This window comes from Macaca nemestrina, chromosome 3 (genome assembly GCF_043159975.1).
Source record: "Macaca nemestrina isolate mMacNem1 chromosome 3, mMacNem.hap1, whole genome shotgun sequence".
Classification (NCBI taxonomy): domain Eukaryota; kingdom Metazoa; phylum Chordata; class Mammalia; order Primates; family Cercopithecidae; genus Macaca; species Macaca nemestrina.
The window spans coordinates 133618237-133635217 of record NC_092127.1 but is presented as its reverse complement, the minus strand read 5'-3'; the positions used below and the strand labels follow the sequence as shown (position 1 = coordinate 133635217).

General features: G+C 40.8%; 1 protein-coding gene across 6 annotated transcripts in view; it reads right to left on the bottom strand.

The window, feature by feature from the left end:
- The window catches only part of LOC105477327 (MOB kinase activator 1B), an 84456-nt gene that overhangs the window by 31291 nt on the left and 36184 nt on the right, over positions 1 to 16981 (bottom strand). For 3 of the 6 annotated variants that reach the window (XM_011733799.3, XM_071093491.1, XM_071093492.1), the window contains exon 2: positions 5110 to 5221. The exons of the other annotated variants lie outside the window; for them this stretch is intronic. In XM_011733799.3, coding sequence (XP_011732101.1) covers positions 5110 to 5138 — 29 coding nt within the window. In that variant the 5' untranslated portion in view covers positions 5139 to 5221. The remainder of the gene's footprint in view (positions 1 to 5109; positions 5222 to 16981) is intronic. 6 annotated transcript variants of the gene reach the window in all.

The following is a 16981-nucleotide window of genomic DNA, read 5'->3' as shown; positions in this document are numbered from 1 at the left end:
TCAATCTGGGCAACACGGCAAAACTGTCTCTACAAAAAATACAAAAATTAACCAAGTGTGGTGGTGCATGCTTGTAACCCCAGCTACTCAGGAGGCTGAGGTGGGAAGATCACTTGAGCCCAGGAAGTCAAGGATACAGTGAACCGAGATCATGCCACTTCTTCCCAGCCTGGGTGATAGAGCAAAGCCCTGTCTAGAAAAATAAAAGTAAAAAATCGACCCAGCACAGTGGCTCTTGCCTGTAATCCCAGCACTTTGGGAGGCTGAGGTAGGAGGATCGCCTGAACCTAGGAGTTCAAGACCAATCTGGGCAACACAGTAGGACTCCCTCTCTAAAAAATATATTTAATTTTTTTTTTCAACCAGAGAATCAGAAGCTAAAAGAAAAAAAACTAAAAATAAAAACACTCATTAGATTATGATACATCTCTGCTTAGAACCACTCAGTGACTTTCCAATGCAAAAGTATAAATCCAAAGGTCAAATATTAGATATAGTCAAGCTCTAGACCCACACTAGAATGCGGAAATTCTTCAGTTTAATGAGACAATGTATTAAACACCAAATTTGCTCCAAGCATCTCTAAAATATAATTATAAAAATATAAATGTTAGGTGTGGCAGTACATGCCTGTAGTCCCAACTACCGGGAAAGCTGAGGCAGGAGCATTGCTAGAGAGCAGGAGTTTGAGACCAGCCTAGGTAACACAGTGAGGCTCTGCCTCCAAAAAATAAAAATAAAATGAAATTTAAAAATTTATTTATATAAATATAAATGGTAATAATATAAATAGATGCATGCCTACCAAGCTTGAAACTTACTTCATTTTCCTCTTTCTAATACTTTAACAAAATTTTGCATAAGACACACACTTCACTGGGCGTGGTGGCTCCCGCCTATAATCCCAGAACTTTGGGAGGCTGAGGCAGATGTATCACCTGAGGTCGGGAGTTCAACAGTCTGGTCAACATGGCAAAACCCCGTCTCTACTAAAAATACAAAAATTAGCCGGGCGTGGAGGTGAGCAACTATAATCCCAGCTACTCCAGAGGTTGAGGCAGGAGAATCACTTGAACCTGGGAGCTGGAGGTTGCAGTGAGCAGAGATCGCACCACTGCACTCCAGCCTGGGTGAGAGAGCGAGACTCTGTCTCCAAAAAAAGAAAATCTGCTGGGCACAATGGCTCACACCTATAACCCTAGCACTTTGGGAGGTTGAGGTGGGTGGATCACGAGGTCAGGAGATTGAGACCAGCCTGGCCAACATGGTGAAACCCTGTCTCTACTAAAAACACAATAATTAGCTGGGCATAGTGGCGCAAATCTGTAATCCCAGCTATTCAGGAGGCTGAGGCAGGAGAATTCCTTGAACCCAGGAGGCGGAGGTTGCAGTTAGCCGAGATCACGTCACTGCACTCCAGACTGGGTGACACAGCAAGACTCCGTCTCAACAAAAAAAAAAAAAAAAAAAGAAAGAAAGGAAAAGAAAAGAAAAAATAAAATCTGAGTTCAATTTTGTGAAGGCCAACTTTGACACACATTAGTTATTATCTCAGGCAAACTATCTAACTTTCCAGAGCCTGTTTTTTCTTTAGCAGTGAAAGCCTAATAAAAATAACAAAACATGAACACTAGCTGTATTATAGGACAGTTGCAAAATGAGAGGATATATGCAACATTTAGTATTTTCATTATCCTTTCTTTTCTTGAACCACAATGACTCACAGAAAGAAATGGTAGTGCAATGCTAAAACTCCAAATCCTACTCTATCCCTCAACACTGAATGGGGGAAAATATAACTAGTTCAGAAAAAAATAACTGTCGGCCGGGCGCGGTGGCTCACGCCTGTAATCCCAGCACTTTGGGAGGCCGAAGCGGGCGGATCACAAGGTCAGGAGATCGAGACCACGGTAAAACCCCGTCTCTACTAAAAATACAAAAAATTAGCCGGGCGCGGTGGCGGGCGCCTGTAGTCCCAGCTACTTAGGAGGCTGAGGCAGGAGAATGGCATGAACCCGGGAGGCGGAGCTTGCAGTGAGCCGAGATCGCGCCACTGCACTCCAGCCTGGGCGACAGAGCGAGACTCCGTCTCAAAAAAAAATAAAAAAATAAAAAAATAAAATAACTGTCATACATCAAGTTTAAAAGAAAAATTTTTTAATTTCTGGGTTTTCTTTTTTTGGGGAGGGGGGGAGGTGCTATGCCCTATGCTGACCACAAGGTTCAAGTGATCTTGGAATAATCTTAGCGTTAGATTGGAAATCAGGAAAACAAGGTTCTACTCCCCATTTTGCAATTTTCTTTTGTTTTCTTATTTAAGTCAGAGTCTTGCTCTGTCAACCACAGGCTGGAGTGCAGTGGCGTAATCTTGGCTCACTGAAACTTCTGCCTCCCAAGTTCAAGCGATTCTCCTGCCTCAGCCTCCCAAGTAGCTGGGATTATAGACATGTGCCACCATGTCCAGATAATTTTTGTATTTTCAGTAGAGACAGGGTTTCACCACGTTATTCAGGCTAGTCTCGAACTCCTGAACTCAAGTGATCCGCCCGCCTTAGTCTCCCAAAGTGCTGGGATGACAGGCATGAGCCATCATGCCCAGCCTGCAATTTTCTTCTTATGTTACGTAAGAAACCACAAATTATCATCTGGGCTTCCACTTTTTTTTATTTTGTTTTTTCAAGAGTCTGGAAAATGACTTTTTACAAAAGTGTATCATTTAGGGATTAGATGTTTGTAAATGTTTTTAGTTGCCTGCAGCCTCTTGACTCTCTTCTCTGTTCCTCATTTCCACATACACTTATACTTTCAAATGCTTTCAAGTCCTGCATCTAATTTTCCTTCTGTCTAACCCGTCTGCTTTATTACTGCAGAATATGCTAACCACTTAACACTTTTTAAAAATACTCTTTTAAAAGTCTTTGTTAGGTTTTTTCAGCTGCTACCTGAATCTTCTCTTACCAGAATCCACCCAGCTGGGAAATGGTGGTGGTCAATAATGCTCCTCATTCCCAGGTCAAAAGACCTCTGACAGGCCAGGCAAGGTAGCTCATGCCTGTAATCCCAGCACTTTGGGAGGCTGAGGCAGGCAGATCACTTAAGGTCGGGAGTTCAAGACCAGCCTGGCCAACATGGTGAAACCCCATTTCTGCTAAAAACACAAAAATTAGCCGGGCATGGTGGCAGACGCCTGTAATCCCAGCTACTCAGGAGGCTGAGGCAGGAGAATCGCTTGATCCCAGGAGGCGGAGGTTGCAGTGAGCCAAAATCGCACCACTTCACTCCAGGCTGGGCGACAAGGCAAGACTCCATCTCCAAAAACAAAAACAAAAAAAGACCAACTGACAGAGTTTTCAAATTCAAAAGCACAAATACCCAAGCATGTACACAGAAGTCCTCATCAGTGAGTACAAGCTCTTGTAGCAACACTGTATGCCCAAATGCATATATCTCACATATTTTAAGATATATGAATGCAAATCTTCACAAAAATTTTCAAAAACATAAAGTATATTGCCCTCTCACCCCACCTACCTCAGAAGAAATTACAGTTTCTAGTATCTGGTAAAAGCATCAAGAAGTTTTGTGCCTGTTTTTGTTTGCTTTTACACAATAGCACCATAATGTAGTGTACTTAATAATGTTTTTCACTTAACATATCCAGAAAACTGTTATATTTAAGATACAAGTAGATCTACTTTATTCTTTCTAAAGACTGAAAATAGCATTTCCTTATATAGATTATATCATAATATAGTTTGATCAGTCCTTTATTAAAAACATTTAGGTTGTTTCCTCTAGTCATCTGCTACCACAAACAATACTGCAGTAGGCATCCTTGTGTGTGTGCATATATGAAGGATAAATTCCTAGAACTGCTATTCTAAAGAGCAGTTACATTTTTAAATTTTATATAGTGTCTGTTTTTTCACCAAATAAATTGTACCCTTTTACAATCCCACTAACAATGTATGGGAGCAGCTACAACATATGAGTCTTAAAGGACAGGTATTAGACTACTAATTTCTCTTGTACAGCTTCCAACACAGCATCCTAACTATGGAGAATGTTGTGTTTTGTTTTGTTTGTTCATTTGTTTGTGCCCTATTGCCTAGGCAGGAATGCAGGGGCATGATCAATGGCTCAAGTGATCCTTCCACCTCAGCCTCCTGAGTAGCTGTGACTACAGGTATACGCCACCACACCCAGCTAATTTTTTGTATTTTTATTAGAGATGAGGTCTCACTTCGTTGTCCAAGCTGGTCTCGAACTGCTAGGCTCAAGCAATCCTCCCATCTTGGCCTCCCAAAGTGCTGGGAATACAGGCATGAGCCACCATACTCAACCACTATGGAATGCTTTCTAACTAGAATGTGAATGATGTATTACATATTAGAGGTATAATATTAATAATTCATAGCATTACTCCACTGCTTTCCAAATAAATGTCCATGATATTCACATTTGTTTTCCCACTCTTACTCGTATTTGAAGGCAAATCAATTTTTAGAGCAGGACAGGGTGATTTGTCTAGTAAACAACTTAGTCCTAGAGATAGCTCTGAATATGTATCTCTTAGTCTTCCGATTTATCTTTTGCAAATTTCAACATCATTTATTTTCTCTTTGAGACTCTAAAACAGTAGCTCCCAACCTTTTTGGCACCAGGGACCAGTTTCACAGAAGACAATTTTTCCACTTGCTGGCTGCTCACCTCCTGCTGTGAGGCTCAGTTCCTAACAGTTTTTGTTTTTGTTGTATTATCCCTATTTTGTTTTCCGTACCAGATACCTATATATTGACACTGAAGAATATGTAAATTTATTCAAAATTAAAAGCAAATTATTTGTAACACAAATGATTATAAAATAAATGATTTTTTGTCACAAATCATGTATTTGTGTCAACAGCTCCATCTCTTCAAGGTTAAGTGAGTTATTAATCTAACTACAGCTAGCTAAATGGCAGACCCAAGGTCTCGAAGAAGTTACTGTTACTGAGTCTCAGCTTCCTCATCTATAAAATGGAGATAATAATACCTACCTTACTACTGAAACTTATGGTAAGAACTTCACTACTATTAGTTCTCTTTGCTCCACTTCTAGGTACTAACCTGTCATTCACATCAGTAGCTCCTTCCATAGGTCTAAGTCCAACACTACAGATCAGGTATTCGATAAATACTTGTTAATTGATAGTTCCAGTCAACTTCAGGCTGAGAACTCCTACATCAGGATAATAATGATGATTAATATTAACTAACATTTACTGCAAGCTTTGTACTGAGAATATATACGTGCAATACATCTCATTTAATCCCCGTAACTCTGATACACATGCTATTATTTTTCTTTATTTTATGGATGACAAATCTAAAGCTTTAAAGTACTTACATACCCTGCTCAAGATTATAAAAGTGGTAAATTAAGGAGCCAAAATTTAAATTCAGGATTTAAATCTCTAAAGTCCATTCCTTTTTTTTTTTTTTTTTTTTTTTTGAGACAGAGTCTTGCTCTGTCACCCAGGCTAGAGGGCTGTAACCCAATCTTGGCTCATCCACCTCCTGGGTTTAAGCGATTCTCCTGCCTCAGTCTCCTGAGTAGCTGGGACTACAGGCACCCGCCACCATGCCCAGCTAATTTTTGTATTTTTGGTTTCGCCATGTTGGCCAGGCTGGTCTTGAACTCCTGACCTCAGGAGATCTGCCCGCCTCAGCCTCCCAAAGTGCTGGGATTATAGGCATGAGCCACAGCGCCCGGCCTAAAGCCCATTCTTTTACCCACTACCCAGCATTACTCAATGCTTTACCTTTAGCTTCTACTAAATTATTTCTAACAATTTTCTCCCTTTTTCACCATATTTTACTCAAGTCATTCATGAACAACACAAGGCTAATTTATATCAACAGAGTTATTAATAGCCGCCTTTTTTTTTTCTTATTTTTAAAACGTTCTTTTTTTCTTACCCTTGTCTCCACCCCTTTGTAATTTTATTTGTGTATTTTTTTGAAGACAGGGTCTCACTCTGTCACCTAGGCTGGAGTGCAGTGGCACAAACACAGCTCACTGTAGCCTCGACTTCCTGAGCTCAAACGATCTTTCTACCTTAGCCTTCCACCTCAGCCTCCCAAGTAGTTGGGACCACAGGTTCATGTCACCATATCCAGCTAATTTTCTTGTTGTTGTATTTTTCTATAGGGAGGAAGTCTCACTTTGTTGCCCTGGCTGGTCTCCAACTCCTGGGCTCAAGTGATCCTCCCACATTCACCTCCCTAAGTGCTGGGAATAGATACATCTTAATCTTCAAACCACCTATTTCCCCTCCTCATACCTTCTCTAATTTATATGAATACTCAGCACATACTCTGACAGTAAGGAAAATTAAAATTCTACCCTACACCAATTTCCCCCAAATGTTGCCAAACACATCCATGCTTTCAGAAAGGCAGATATCCATCTGCAAAAAAATGTTAGAAGCTGTCAAAATAGAATGTGTTCTAGAAATAATAAGACTAAAAGCTGGCCGGGTGCGGTGGCTCAAACCTGTAATCCCAGCACTTTGGGAGGCCGAGACGGGCGGATCACGAGGTCAGGAGATCGAGACCATCCTGGCTAACATGGTGAAACCCCGTCTCTACTAAAAAATACAAAAAAAACTAGCCGGGCGAGGTGGCGGGCGCCTGTAGTCCCAGCTACTCGGGAGGCTGAGGCAGGAGAATGGCGTAAACCCGGAGGCGGAGCTTGCAGTGAGCTGAGATCCGGCCACTGCACTCCAGCCTGGGAGACAGAGCGAAAAACTCCGCCTCAAAAAAAAAAAAAAAAAAAAAGACTAAAAGCTAAAGGCTAAAAGCTATGAGTATTGAAAAGATAACCTTGTTTCAAGACAGACAGCAGTCTGAACAGACATCTACTTACATTTCTGCCTATAATCCCTTTTAAATCACTATTATTAGTGGCAGGTGGCATTCCTACTATTGTTACTGTTAGGAGAGTAAGAAATCCTTAACACGGCTGGAAAAAAAGAAAGAATGCTATCTGCTATCCGCAGTTCAGAAATTGGGGAATTCTTATAAGATTAAAAAGTTGATGAGACACAGTGACTGAGAAGTCAGAAAACCTAGCTTAGATATGCCCAGTAGAAGTCTCTATGAAGGTAACAGTGATTCTACTGTGCTCCAAACTCAGAATCCAGACTACGGGAGAGGACCCTGAGGGGATCTCCAGAAGATTATAGGGAAACTTAACCCAGGGTCTTTGCACAAGTGAATCCCAATACCCTTCTGACTGGTCTTTTTCTGAGAAGTAGGCAAGCACAGCCTAAGCTGAAGCTCAGAGCATGGTGGAGGGGGGGATTTTAACCACCTCCCCAGCAGGCAGGGGAACTTGGCAGTCAAAAGAGAACCTACTGGCATACCTCTATACAGTAGGCAGCGGTTCCTACTCCTTCCTGTCACCAGAGGGAAGCTCCCATAATCAGACTATTCACCAAGAAGCAAACCAATATCCTCACTCAAGTTGAGCAGACAATCCCAAATCACTAAATATTCCAGGAAAACCACCACCATGAAAGAACTACTCAACAATGTATCTAATGCTAATGAAAACCAAGAAGAACATATTAAATATAATCAATATCTTTAGAAATAACAGAGACACTTATATTCAAAAACAGGCAATTATGAAAAGAAACAATCAGGGAAGGATGGAGAAGCTGAAGTTCTCCTTAAGCAAGTGGTGTTAAGTCAAGAGATATTAACTGCAGTGAGGGGAATTGAAAAATTAAAGAATTCTGGTAAGATTAAAAAGTTGACTTTTTAATATAATTCACTGCGGAGATGGTTACTAAAAAACTGTGTTAAACAGTGCACTCTAAATGGGCGATTTGTAAGGTATGTGACTATGTCTAATTAAGCATTTTTTAAGGCACAAAGAAAAATATAATTGACGTTATAAAAGTGAACAGTGGACCATACAAATAGAGTCAACTGATACTGACAAAACAGGAAAGGCAATTCAATGCGGAAAGGATGATCTTTTCAACAAGTGGTAGTTCTCTACTGCTTGGGACACTGGGACATCCAGAGGCAAAAACATAAATCTAGACACAGATCTTACACCTTTCACAAAAATTAACATGAATTAGATGATAGACCTAAAACTACGACACAATACCATAAAACTTCTAGAAGAAAACATAGAAGAAAATCTATGTGACCTTGAATTTGATGAGTTTCTAGATACAAAAAAGCATCTTATGAAAGAAAATATTTATAAATTAGACTTTATTAAAGTTTAAAATTCTCCTCTGTGGCTGGGTACAGTGGTGCACGGCAGTAATCCCAGCACTTTGGGAGGCCAAGGTGGGCAGATCACTTCATCTCAGAAGGTCAAGACCAGCCTGGGCAATATGTCAAAATCCTATCTCTACAAAAAATTAGCTGGGTGTGGTGGCACACACCTGTTGCCCCAGCTACTCAGGAGGCTGAGGTAGGAGTCTGGGGGTGTTGAGGCTGCAGTGAGCCAAGACTATGCCACTGCACTCCAGCCTGGGCGACAGAGTGAGACCCTGCCTCAAAATAAATAAATAAACAAACAAACAAAATTCTGCTCTATGAAAGACACTGTAAAGAAGGTCACGTATCAAGCTACCAACTAGCAGAAAATCTTTGCAGATCACATACACAGTTGAGGACTTATATCCAAAATATACAAAGAGCTATTAAAATTCAACAATAAGAGCCTGAGCAACATAGTGAGACTCCATCTCTGCAGGGGGGAGGGAAGCTAGCCAACTAGCCACGGATGTGATGTCTGTAGTCCCAGCTACACAGGAGGCTGAGGTGGGAGAATCACCCAGGAGTTCAAGGCTGTATGTAGTAGGCTGTGATCACGCAACTGCTCTCCAACCTGACTGACAGAGTGAGACCCTCATTCTAAAAAGAAAAACAAAAATCAACAATAAGAAGACCCAGTGTCTTGATCCTGCCTTTTCAGAGTCTATGACTCACTTGTCATAACACTCCTGCAAAACTGGTGATATCATCCCCAATTTTTTAGTTGTAAGCTTAGGGAAATTGTGTAATTTGGTATTTCACGGCCAGTTTCAGATCCTGTCTTTCTAACTTACTGGCTAAGAACTTCCTTAAGTTTAAAATGAAAAAACTGAGAATGACATCACCAATTTTGCAGGACTGTTACGATAAATGAGTAAATACATTTGAAGCACCCTAGTTTTGAGGTAGCAGTCACAGAGCAAACGCTCAGTATAATGTGAAAGAAAAATATAATCTTGGAACCCCAAACTAACTAGGCTTAAGAGAAAGGTGGCTGGCTAATCAGAGCCTCACAAGAATGTAACCACTTGCCTCACTGCCTACCCTCCTTCCTTTTTTTTCCTTCCCCTTCTGTTCGCTCTTCCCCCTTTAAATATTGAAGTTCCCAAAACCCTCTTTGGAAAAAGCACAGGTCACAGATCCTACTGTGACTTGTGTTTCTTTTTCCCAGGCACATCCTCAACCTTGGCAAAATAAACCACTAATTGATTGAGATCTGCTCAGTCAGTTTTTGGTTTACAATAGGAACTAGCATTTTTTAAATGTACAAATGACTATATATATATATGCACATTTACATGCACTTAAATGTGTATAAATAAAATACCCTTTCTGACTTTATCCTCTTGCCATACTTCCACTAATCCATGAAGGAAGGGTCAGCTTAAAATATGACCTCCTCCTGCTTTTTTGTTTATATTTCTTTTTCCCTCTCCCTCTCTTTCATTAGATTGTGGGTTACTCAGGGATATGAGTCTTGTCTTAGATATCTTTGCATTCCCAATTCCTAACACAGAAGCTGAAACGTAATAGAATACATAATAAATGCTTATTATCTCAAATAATGATGTTGAAGAGGACGAAAAATCTTATTGAGAGGAGCCACTGTTACCAATATTAAAGAAAAGGATCAATCTGTCATCTTTATTTTATTCACTATGACAAATCTAAAGGATTCCAACTGTGCAAGAAAAGTAACAGATTGAGAAATATTTCCTAGTCCTGACACCAAAATTTCATTTTCAGTATTAGGCCCCTTTACAGTACTGCCATACTTAAACTTTGGTCAAAAAAAAAAAAAAAAAGAACAAAGAAAAACCAGCTTCGCCAAAGCATTTGCCTGCAAAAGGCGTTCAACGCAATCAGTGACACAGAAGTTGTATGGTCTAAATGCTTTGAAATTAAACTCTTACAATACAGAAGCCAGCCTGATAGGAAACAAAAACACACACACACACAAAGTTAAAATCAGGTAGTGCCTACTTCTCCTTATCTCATACAATTTTAACTGCACTTTCTTTTTTCACCAAATAATATCTAGTCATCCCTAGATAATCAGTGCAGGGGTAATTTTCCTCAGGAAGCTTCCCTGATATCCTAAGACAGGTTAAGGATGCCTGCTCTGTGTTCAGACAGGATACTATCATTGTCTATTTTACATAGCACCATGAGATTCTCAAAGGTAAGAAATGTTTCTAAGTCATCACTGCATCTCCAGAACCTATCACAAGGCCTAGGTCAGAACAGAGCTTCAATGTTGAGCTAACTGATAAAGAATTCCAGGACAAAAATTTGAAAGCACAGCAAATACCTTAGACATTTGTCAAAATTTATATCTTCAGCTTATACAAATAGGCCTAATCATGATAGGTTCAAGTAGCATAGTACATAGTATGCATGCAGAATAACATACGTCTTATATTGTAACTAACATTTCAGTAGCACAATGGAACAAACAGAATCCAAGCACAAAATTACAGTACAAGGCTATAGAATTTACTTTACCATGAGAGTTTAAAATGCAGGGCCTTGGAAAGGGTCCTAACAAAAATCGCAAAAGCAATCCAACTACAATTGGTTAAAGAATTCTGTTCTGACTTCTGACTCCTGTTTCTGACTCCCTCTCCATCATACTTCCTCCTTAGGTAATCTGATATTCTGGGCATTGAACTAAGGGGAAGTTGAGTTGGGTATATATTTCGGTTTCACAGGATATATGTAGTGTGCAATCACATCCATGTATGACTAGATAATTGCTAGTCTGGGTACAGGAATGACATCCAGGAATATTCCTACCACCCAATGCACTGCCTTATCTGGTATCATTAACACTAAGGCAGAGGGCCAGAGACATCTAGATATGAGCTCCACATGGTATTGGCACAGAAGTATCTAAAAACACTGCACTTCATATAAAACTTACCAACGGTGAGATAGTCTGGATATTTGTCCCCACCCAAATCTCATGTTGAATTGTAATCCCCAATGCCGGAGGTGGGGCCTGGTAGGTGTTTGGATCATGGGGGTGGGTCCCTCATGGCTTGGTGCTGTCTGTGTGATAGTGAGTGAGTTCTCGTGAGATCTGGTCATTTAAAAGTTTGTTGCATGTCATCCCCTACTCTCCCCCTTTCTCTCTCTCCTCTCTACTTCCTCTCTCTCACACTGTCTTGCTCCTACTTTTGCCATGTGACGTGCCTGCTCTCCTTTTGCCTTCTGCGATGATTGTAAGCTTCCTGAGACCTCCCCAGAAGCTGATGCCACGATGCTTCCTGTACAGCCTGCAGAACCTGAGCCAATTAAACCTCTTTTTTAATAAATTACCCAGTCTCAGGTATTTCCTTATAGCAATGCCAGAACAGCCTAACCCTAGGAGCTGCCCCAAATTTGAAAACAATCTTAAAATATTACAGACACTACCAATAAAACGAGTTGTGAATCTCAAAATTTTCTAAGCTATCAGTAATAAACACAATTTGATCAGTCATGCTAGAGAAAAAAGTACACTGCTGACATATGAAGAAGTGGTCAAAAAATCTAAATAAAAAAGTATAAGAGGCTGGGCGCAGTGGCTCACGCCTGTAATCCCAGCACTTTGGGAGGCCAAGGCGGGAGGATCACCTGAGGTCAGGAGTTTGAGACCAGCCTGGCCAACATGGTGAAATGAAACCCAGTCTTCACTAAAAATACAAAACTTAGCCAGGCGTGGTGGCATGTGCCTATAATCCCAGCTACTCAGGAGGCTGGGGCAGGAGAATTGCTTGAATCTGGAAGGCGGAGGTTGAAATGCGCCAAGATCGCGCCTAGGTGACAGAGCAAAACTCCATCTCAAAAAAAAAAAAGTATTAGAGATATCTAGCAGTTGACATAAAAATGTTATTTTTCTATATTTTGTGATGTTAACCTTGTGTTATTAAAATTATGATGTGATTTTTTCATTCTAAATATTCATTTTGACACCAAATTTTGTATTTATATATTTTTTCATTTTCTCAAAAAGGGAAATGTTTTGATTTTTTAAATTTTGATTGAAAAAGATTTTCCAAAACTCTAGATCTCTATCCACTTGAAGGCTTATTAATGCTACTCACAGAGGGAAAATCAGAAGTTATAGCTTGATATAACTGATCCTCTCAATTATCAATATATAAACCCATTTAGGTACATGTACAGTCTTCTATTACCATATTTACCAAACTATGACAAGTGTGTGTTAACTCCTATCTCTTCTATTACCGTGTACAATTTAGAAGCAGGTCCCACATGTCTTATTCATTTGAGTATTTTTTCAGAAGCTACTTTCTAATGCAGATCAATAATTGTTGATTTTTTTTTTAAGTTACTCTACCTTCAACTACTATCTTTAGAAAAGTTTATCAAAGCTCTTTCACTATTTTATGTCAGATGATTATTCATCATTGTGGGGTAAGAGGAAAACATGGTTAACTGTAAGAAATGATGTGAGCTAATCTCTCTAAGGATTCAGGTGCTGAGATACTGGATGTCATCCCAATTCTTTGATCACCTCAAAGATCATCAGAGTTGAAACAGCTGTGCTGTTTAATGGGCAAAACTAGCACCAAGTGCAAAAAGCAGGAACTAGCAAACTACTAGTTCCTCTTCCATAAAATCTGAACCACCCCATTTAGCTAATGGAATCTCTAGAACTATGTGAAATGGGAGTGTATGCTTATATAATATTATGTCAAAAAACCATCAGAAATGACCCTATGGTTTTATTTTTAAAAGGTAAAGTACTTTCTAGGGTGACGGAAATGTTTCAAGTTTAAAAGTAGTGTGGTTTACAAAGAGCATACGCTTGTTTAACTATACGCTTAAGATCTGAGCACTTCATGTTTTGTAAATCATATCTCGGTAATAAAAATAACTTAGCAATGAACTCCCCGAACCTACTGAGATATTTCTGAGCTACATAAAATGGAAATACCGCCACAATGCTCTTAAACATTTATCTAATAATTTTTTCTTTGCTGACTTCTTTGCCTCCAGTTCTTTATTTTGAGTCTTTCACAATCTGACAATATGAACCTTCTCTCTAGAGACAAAAAACACAATTATTAGGCCAGGCGCGGTGGCTCACGCCTGTAATCCCAGCACTCTGGGAGGCCGAGACGGGAGGATCACGAGGTCAGGAGATGGAGACCATCCTGGCTAACACGGTGAAACCCCACCTCTACTAAAAAATACAAAAAAACTAGCCAGGCGAGGTGGCAGGCGCCTGTAGTCCCAGCTACTCGGGAGGCTGAGGCGGAGAATGGCGTGAACCTGGGAGGCAGAGCTTGCAGTAAGCCAAGATCATGCCACTGCACTCCACCCTAGGCAAAGAATGAGACTCCATCTCAAAGAAAATAAAAAAGAAATTTTTTAAGTTGCAGCAGATAAAAGTGACAAAGAGGTGAGTAGAAATTAAAGTATAGTCCTGAGAACACATTTTATGTCTAAAAGGGCATCTGGAAATTCAAATTAAACTGTTAAGAAACAGCCACTACTGCTGAGTCTGTATGGCATAGAAAAGAAAAAAAATAAAATAAAATAAATAGTCAAAGTAGTCAAGAGAGATATGATAGCCAGATACAAATAAAGAGAAAATCAGACAATGTACATGTGGCAAGAGATGTCTACTTCTGCAGTTATAGTAAGACAAAATACTATAGTTAAATTTGGTTAATCAAATCCTAAATTCAAAGCTGAGATACATTAAAAGACCAATTAATATGTAATGCCCTAATATTATTTTTATTATTAACCTGAAAACAAAAACGAAAGGAAACTTGTTCACCCATTTAGAATCAGATTTTAGAGACATTTAACTGATAACAATGTTGATACACGGACAGAGATTCATCTTTAATCGTCTAGGATACCTAATACTGGCAAGACATCACCATGTTAAGCACTGTGGGAAGCTAGCAAAACACCTAACAGATATTCCTTGCAGTTCAAATCTGGTGGTTTGTTTTGTTTTCTGACATGGGATCTCACTCTGTCCTCACCCAGGCTAGACTGCAGTGGCATGATCTCAGCTCATTGCAGCCTCCACCTCCCAGTGGTAAGGAAAGGAGGCAGAGAAGTGCTAGCTAGCTAGAGGAAGGTGGGTCCCTGGAGAGGGCTCCATCCCTGGGCCTGTGCCCATGGACCTAGGTGACGGCAGACACTCCTGCCTTCATGTCCAAATGCTGCATTTCTCAAGACCACCTTGGCCCACCATGGCCCCATCCTGTGCCTATAAAAACCCCCCGAGACCCTAACAGGCAGAGACACAAGTGGCTAGACGTGGAAAGGAACACATCAGCGGAAGAAGACACAAGCGGCTGGGTGTCAAGAGGCCATTGAGTGGACCACGCCGGCAGAAGAGCAAACCAACAGACGCCGGCACTGGGCAGGTCATAAACCAGCGGAAAGATGCCGAGTCTGGCCAGGGCAGTCGGAAGAGAGACTGGGCCACAGAGTGGCCGGAGTCCAGGGGAAACCATCTCCCCCTGGCTCCTCCATCTTCTGAGAGCTACTTCCACTCAATAAAACCTTCCCCTCATTCTCCAAGCCCACCTGTGATCCAATTCTTCTGTACACCAAGGCAAGAACTCCGGGATAAAGAAAACCCTCTGTCCTTGTTAGGCAGGGGGTCTCAATGAGCTGATGGCTAAACTAAAAGAGTACCCTGTAACACACACCCACTGGAGCTTCAGCACTGCATGCTCCACGTAGAGGTTTGAGCAGCAGGGCACCAAAGAAGCGAGTCACACCCCCACTGCGCACCCTTCAAGGGGGACAAGGGAACCTTTCCCATTTTACCAGGTTCAAGAGATCCTCCCAATCATCCTGCCTCAGCTGGGATTACAGGTGCGCGCCACCATGCATGGATAATTTTGTATTTTTAGTAGAGATGGGGTTTTGCCATGTTGGCCAGGCTGGTCTCGAACTCCTGATCTCAAGTGATCCACCCACCTCGGCCTCCCAAAGTGCTGGGATAATAGGCATGAGCCACCATGCCTGGCCCCTTGCGGTTCAAATTTGGATTAATCTGTTTTCTTGCAAAAATGAGAGGTGCTGAACAGTCAAAGTTGGAAAAAGGAAATATCAAATTCGTTGAAAAAAGGAATTTAAGAATATCTACTAATACACTGCAGTGATTCAACACAATAACACAATTTCCTTTCACTTAGACACAACACAATTGCGAATGCTTAACAGAACATAACAATAAAATGGATCAGTACTTAGAAGAAAACTATTGAAGATGTTGGGCTGAAAACATACACTAGCCTCCACTTCCTACTCAAAGTCATAATAAAGTGAAGTTTTTTAAAATCATAATCTCATACAAATAAAAAGAATGAAAGAGAAGACAACAAAATTTTGGAAATTATAAAGTAGATGAATAACTGATTTAATGTCCCTAAGAAAACCCAATCCTAGGCTGGGCACGGTGGTTCACACCTGTAATCTCACACCTGTAATCACAGGCCAAGGTAGGCAGATCACCTGAGGAGGAGTTCTAGACTACCCTGGCCAACATGGTGAAACCCCATCTCTACTAAAAATACGAAAATTAGCCAGGCGTGCTGGCAGGCGCCTGTAATCCCAGCTACTTGGGAGGCTGAAGCAGGAGGATTGCTTGCACCTGGGAGGTGGAGGCTGTGGTGAGCCAAGACCGTGCCACTGCACTCCAGCCTGGGCAACAAGAGCAAAACTCCATCTCAAAAAAAAAAAAAAGAAAACACCCAATCCTAAAATTAAAACCAATCCAATTTACATCATAGATCCTACAAAAAATTCAGGATGTAAAATTCTAGATGTAGAATACTCTGGAAATGCAAGTAAAAATAGAACAGGATTTTTACCACTCTATTTAAAAAGCAGTTGTAACCTCCAGATCCCCTAAACAATCTACACAGTGGGCTTCTGTACCACCCCAGCCCCAAGGAAAAACTGAAAGCTGAAGGTTTATTCTATGGAGAGGGCAAAACAGAAAGTCTCTGACTTGAGGGACCCCAGTAGAGTTGTAGGCAAGTTTACCATACTTAACACAAGGAGATAAAGTGAATTTGAATAATCAATATTGAGACCCCTAGCCTATTCCGCTAACCAGAAACCTTGCAATCAGGGATAACAGCCTCCAAACAAAGACCAGAAAAGCTTTTTTTTTTTTTTTGCGGGGGGGGGGCCAAATTGTACCATACCATGTATAAGACCTGAAAAGATAATCATACGAGGAGTTCTTCAAGGAAATAACCTAGCTATATCATCCTTCAGCAAAGCCCATAGTTGATAAACCCTCCACACTCATGCACACAGAAATCCAATTAGCTTTTTAATTGCCCTACTTATAAATAAAAGCAGAAAGCAAAAGAGTTACCAGGCACTGGAAGGAAGCTTCTAACATGAGACGGGCACGGTGGCTCACGCCTGTAATCTCAACACTTTGGGAGGCCAAGCCAGGCAGACAGCCTGAGGTTAGGAGTTCAAGACCAGCCTGGTCAATATGGGGAGACCCCTTACTAAAAATTTCCCCTTACCAAATACAAAAAATTAGCCGGGTGTGGTGGCTCGTGCCTGTAGTCCCAGTTACTTGGGAGACTGAGACATGAGAATCACTTGAACTTGGGAGGCAGAGATTGCAGTGAGCCGAGATTAC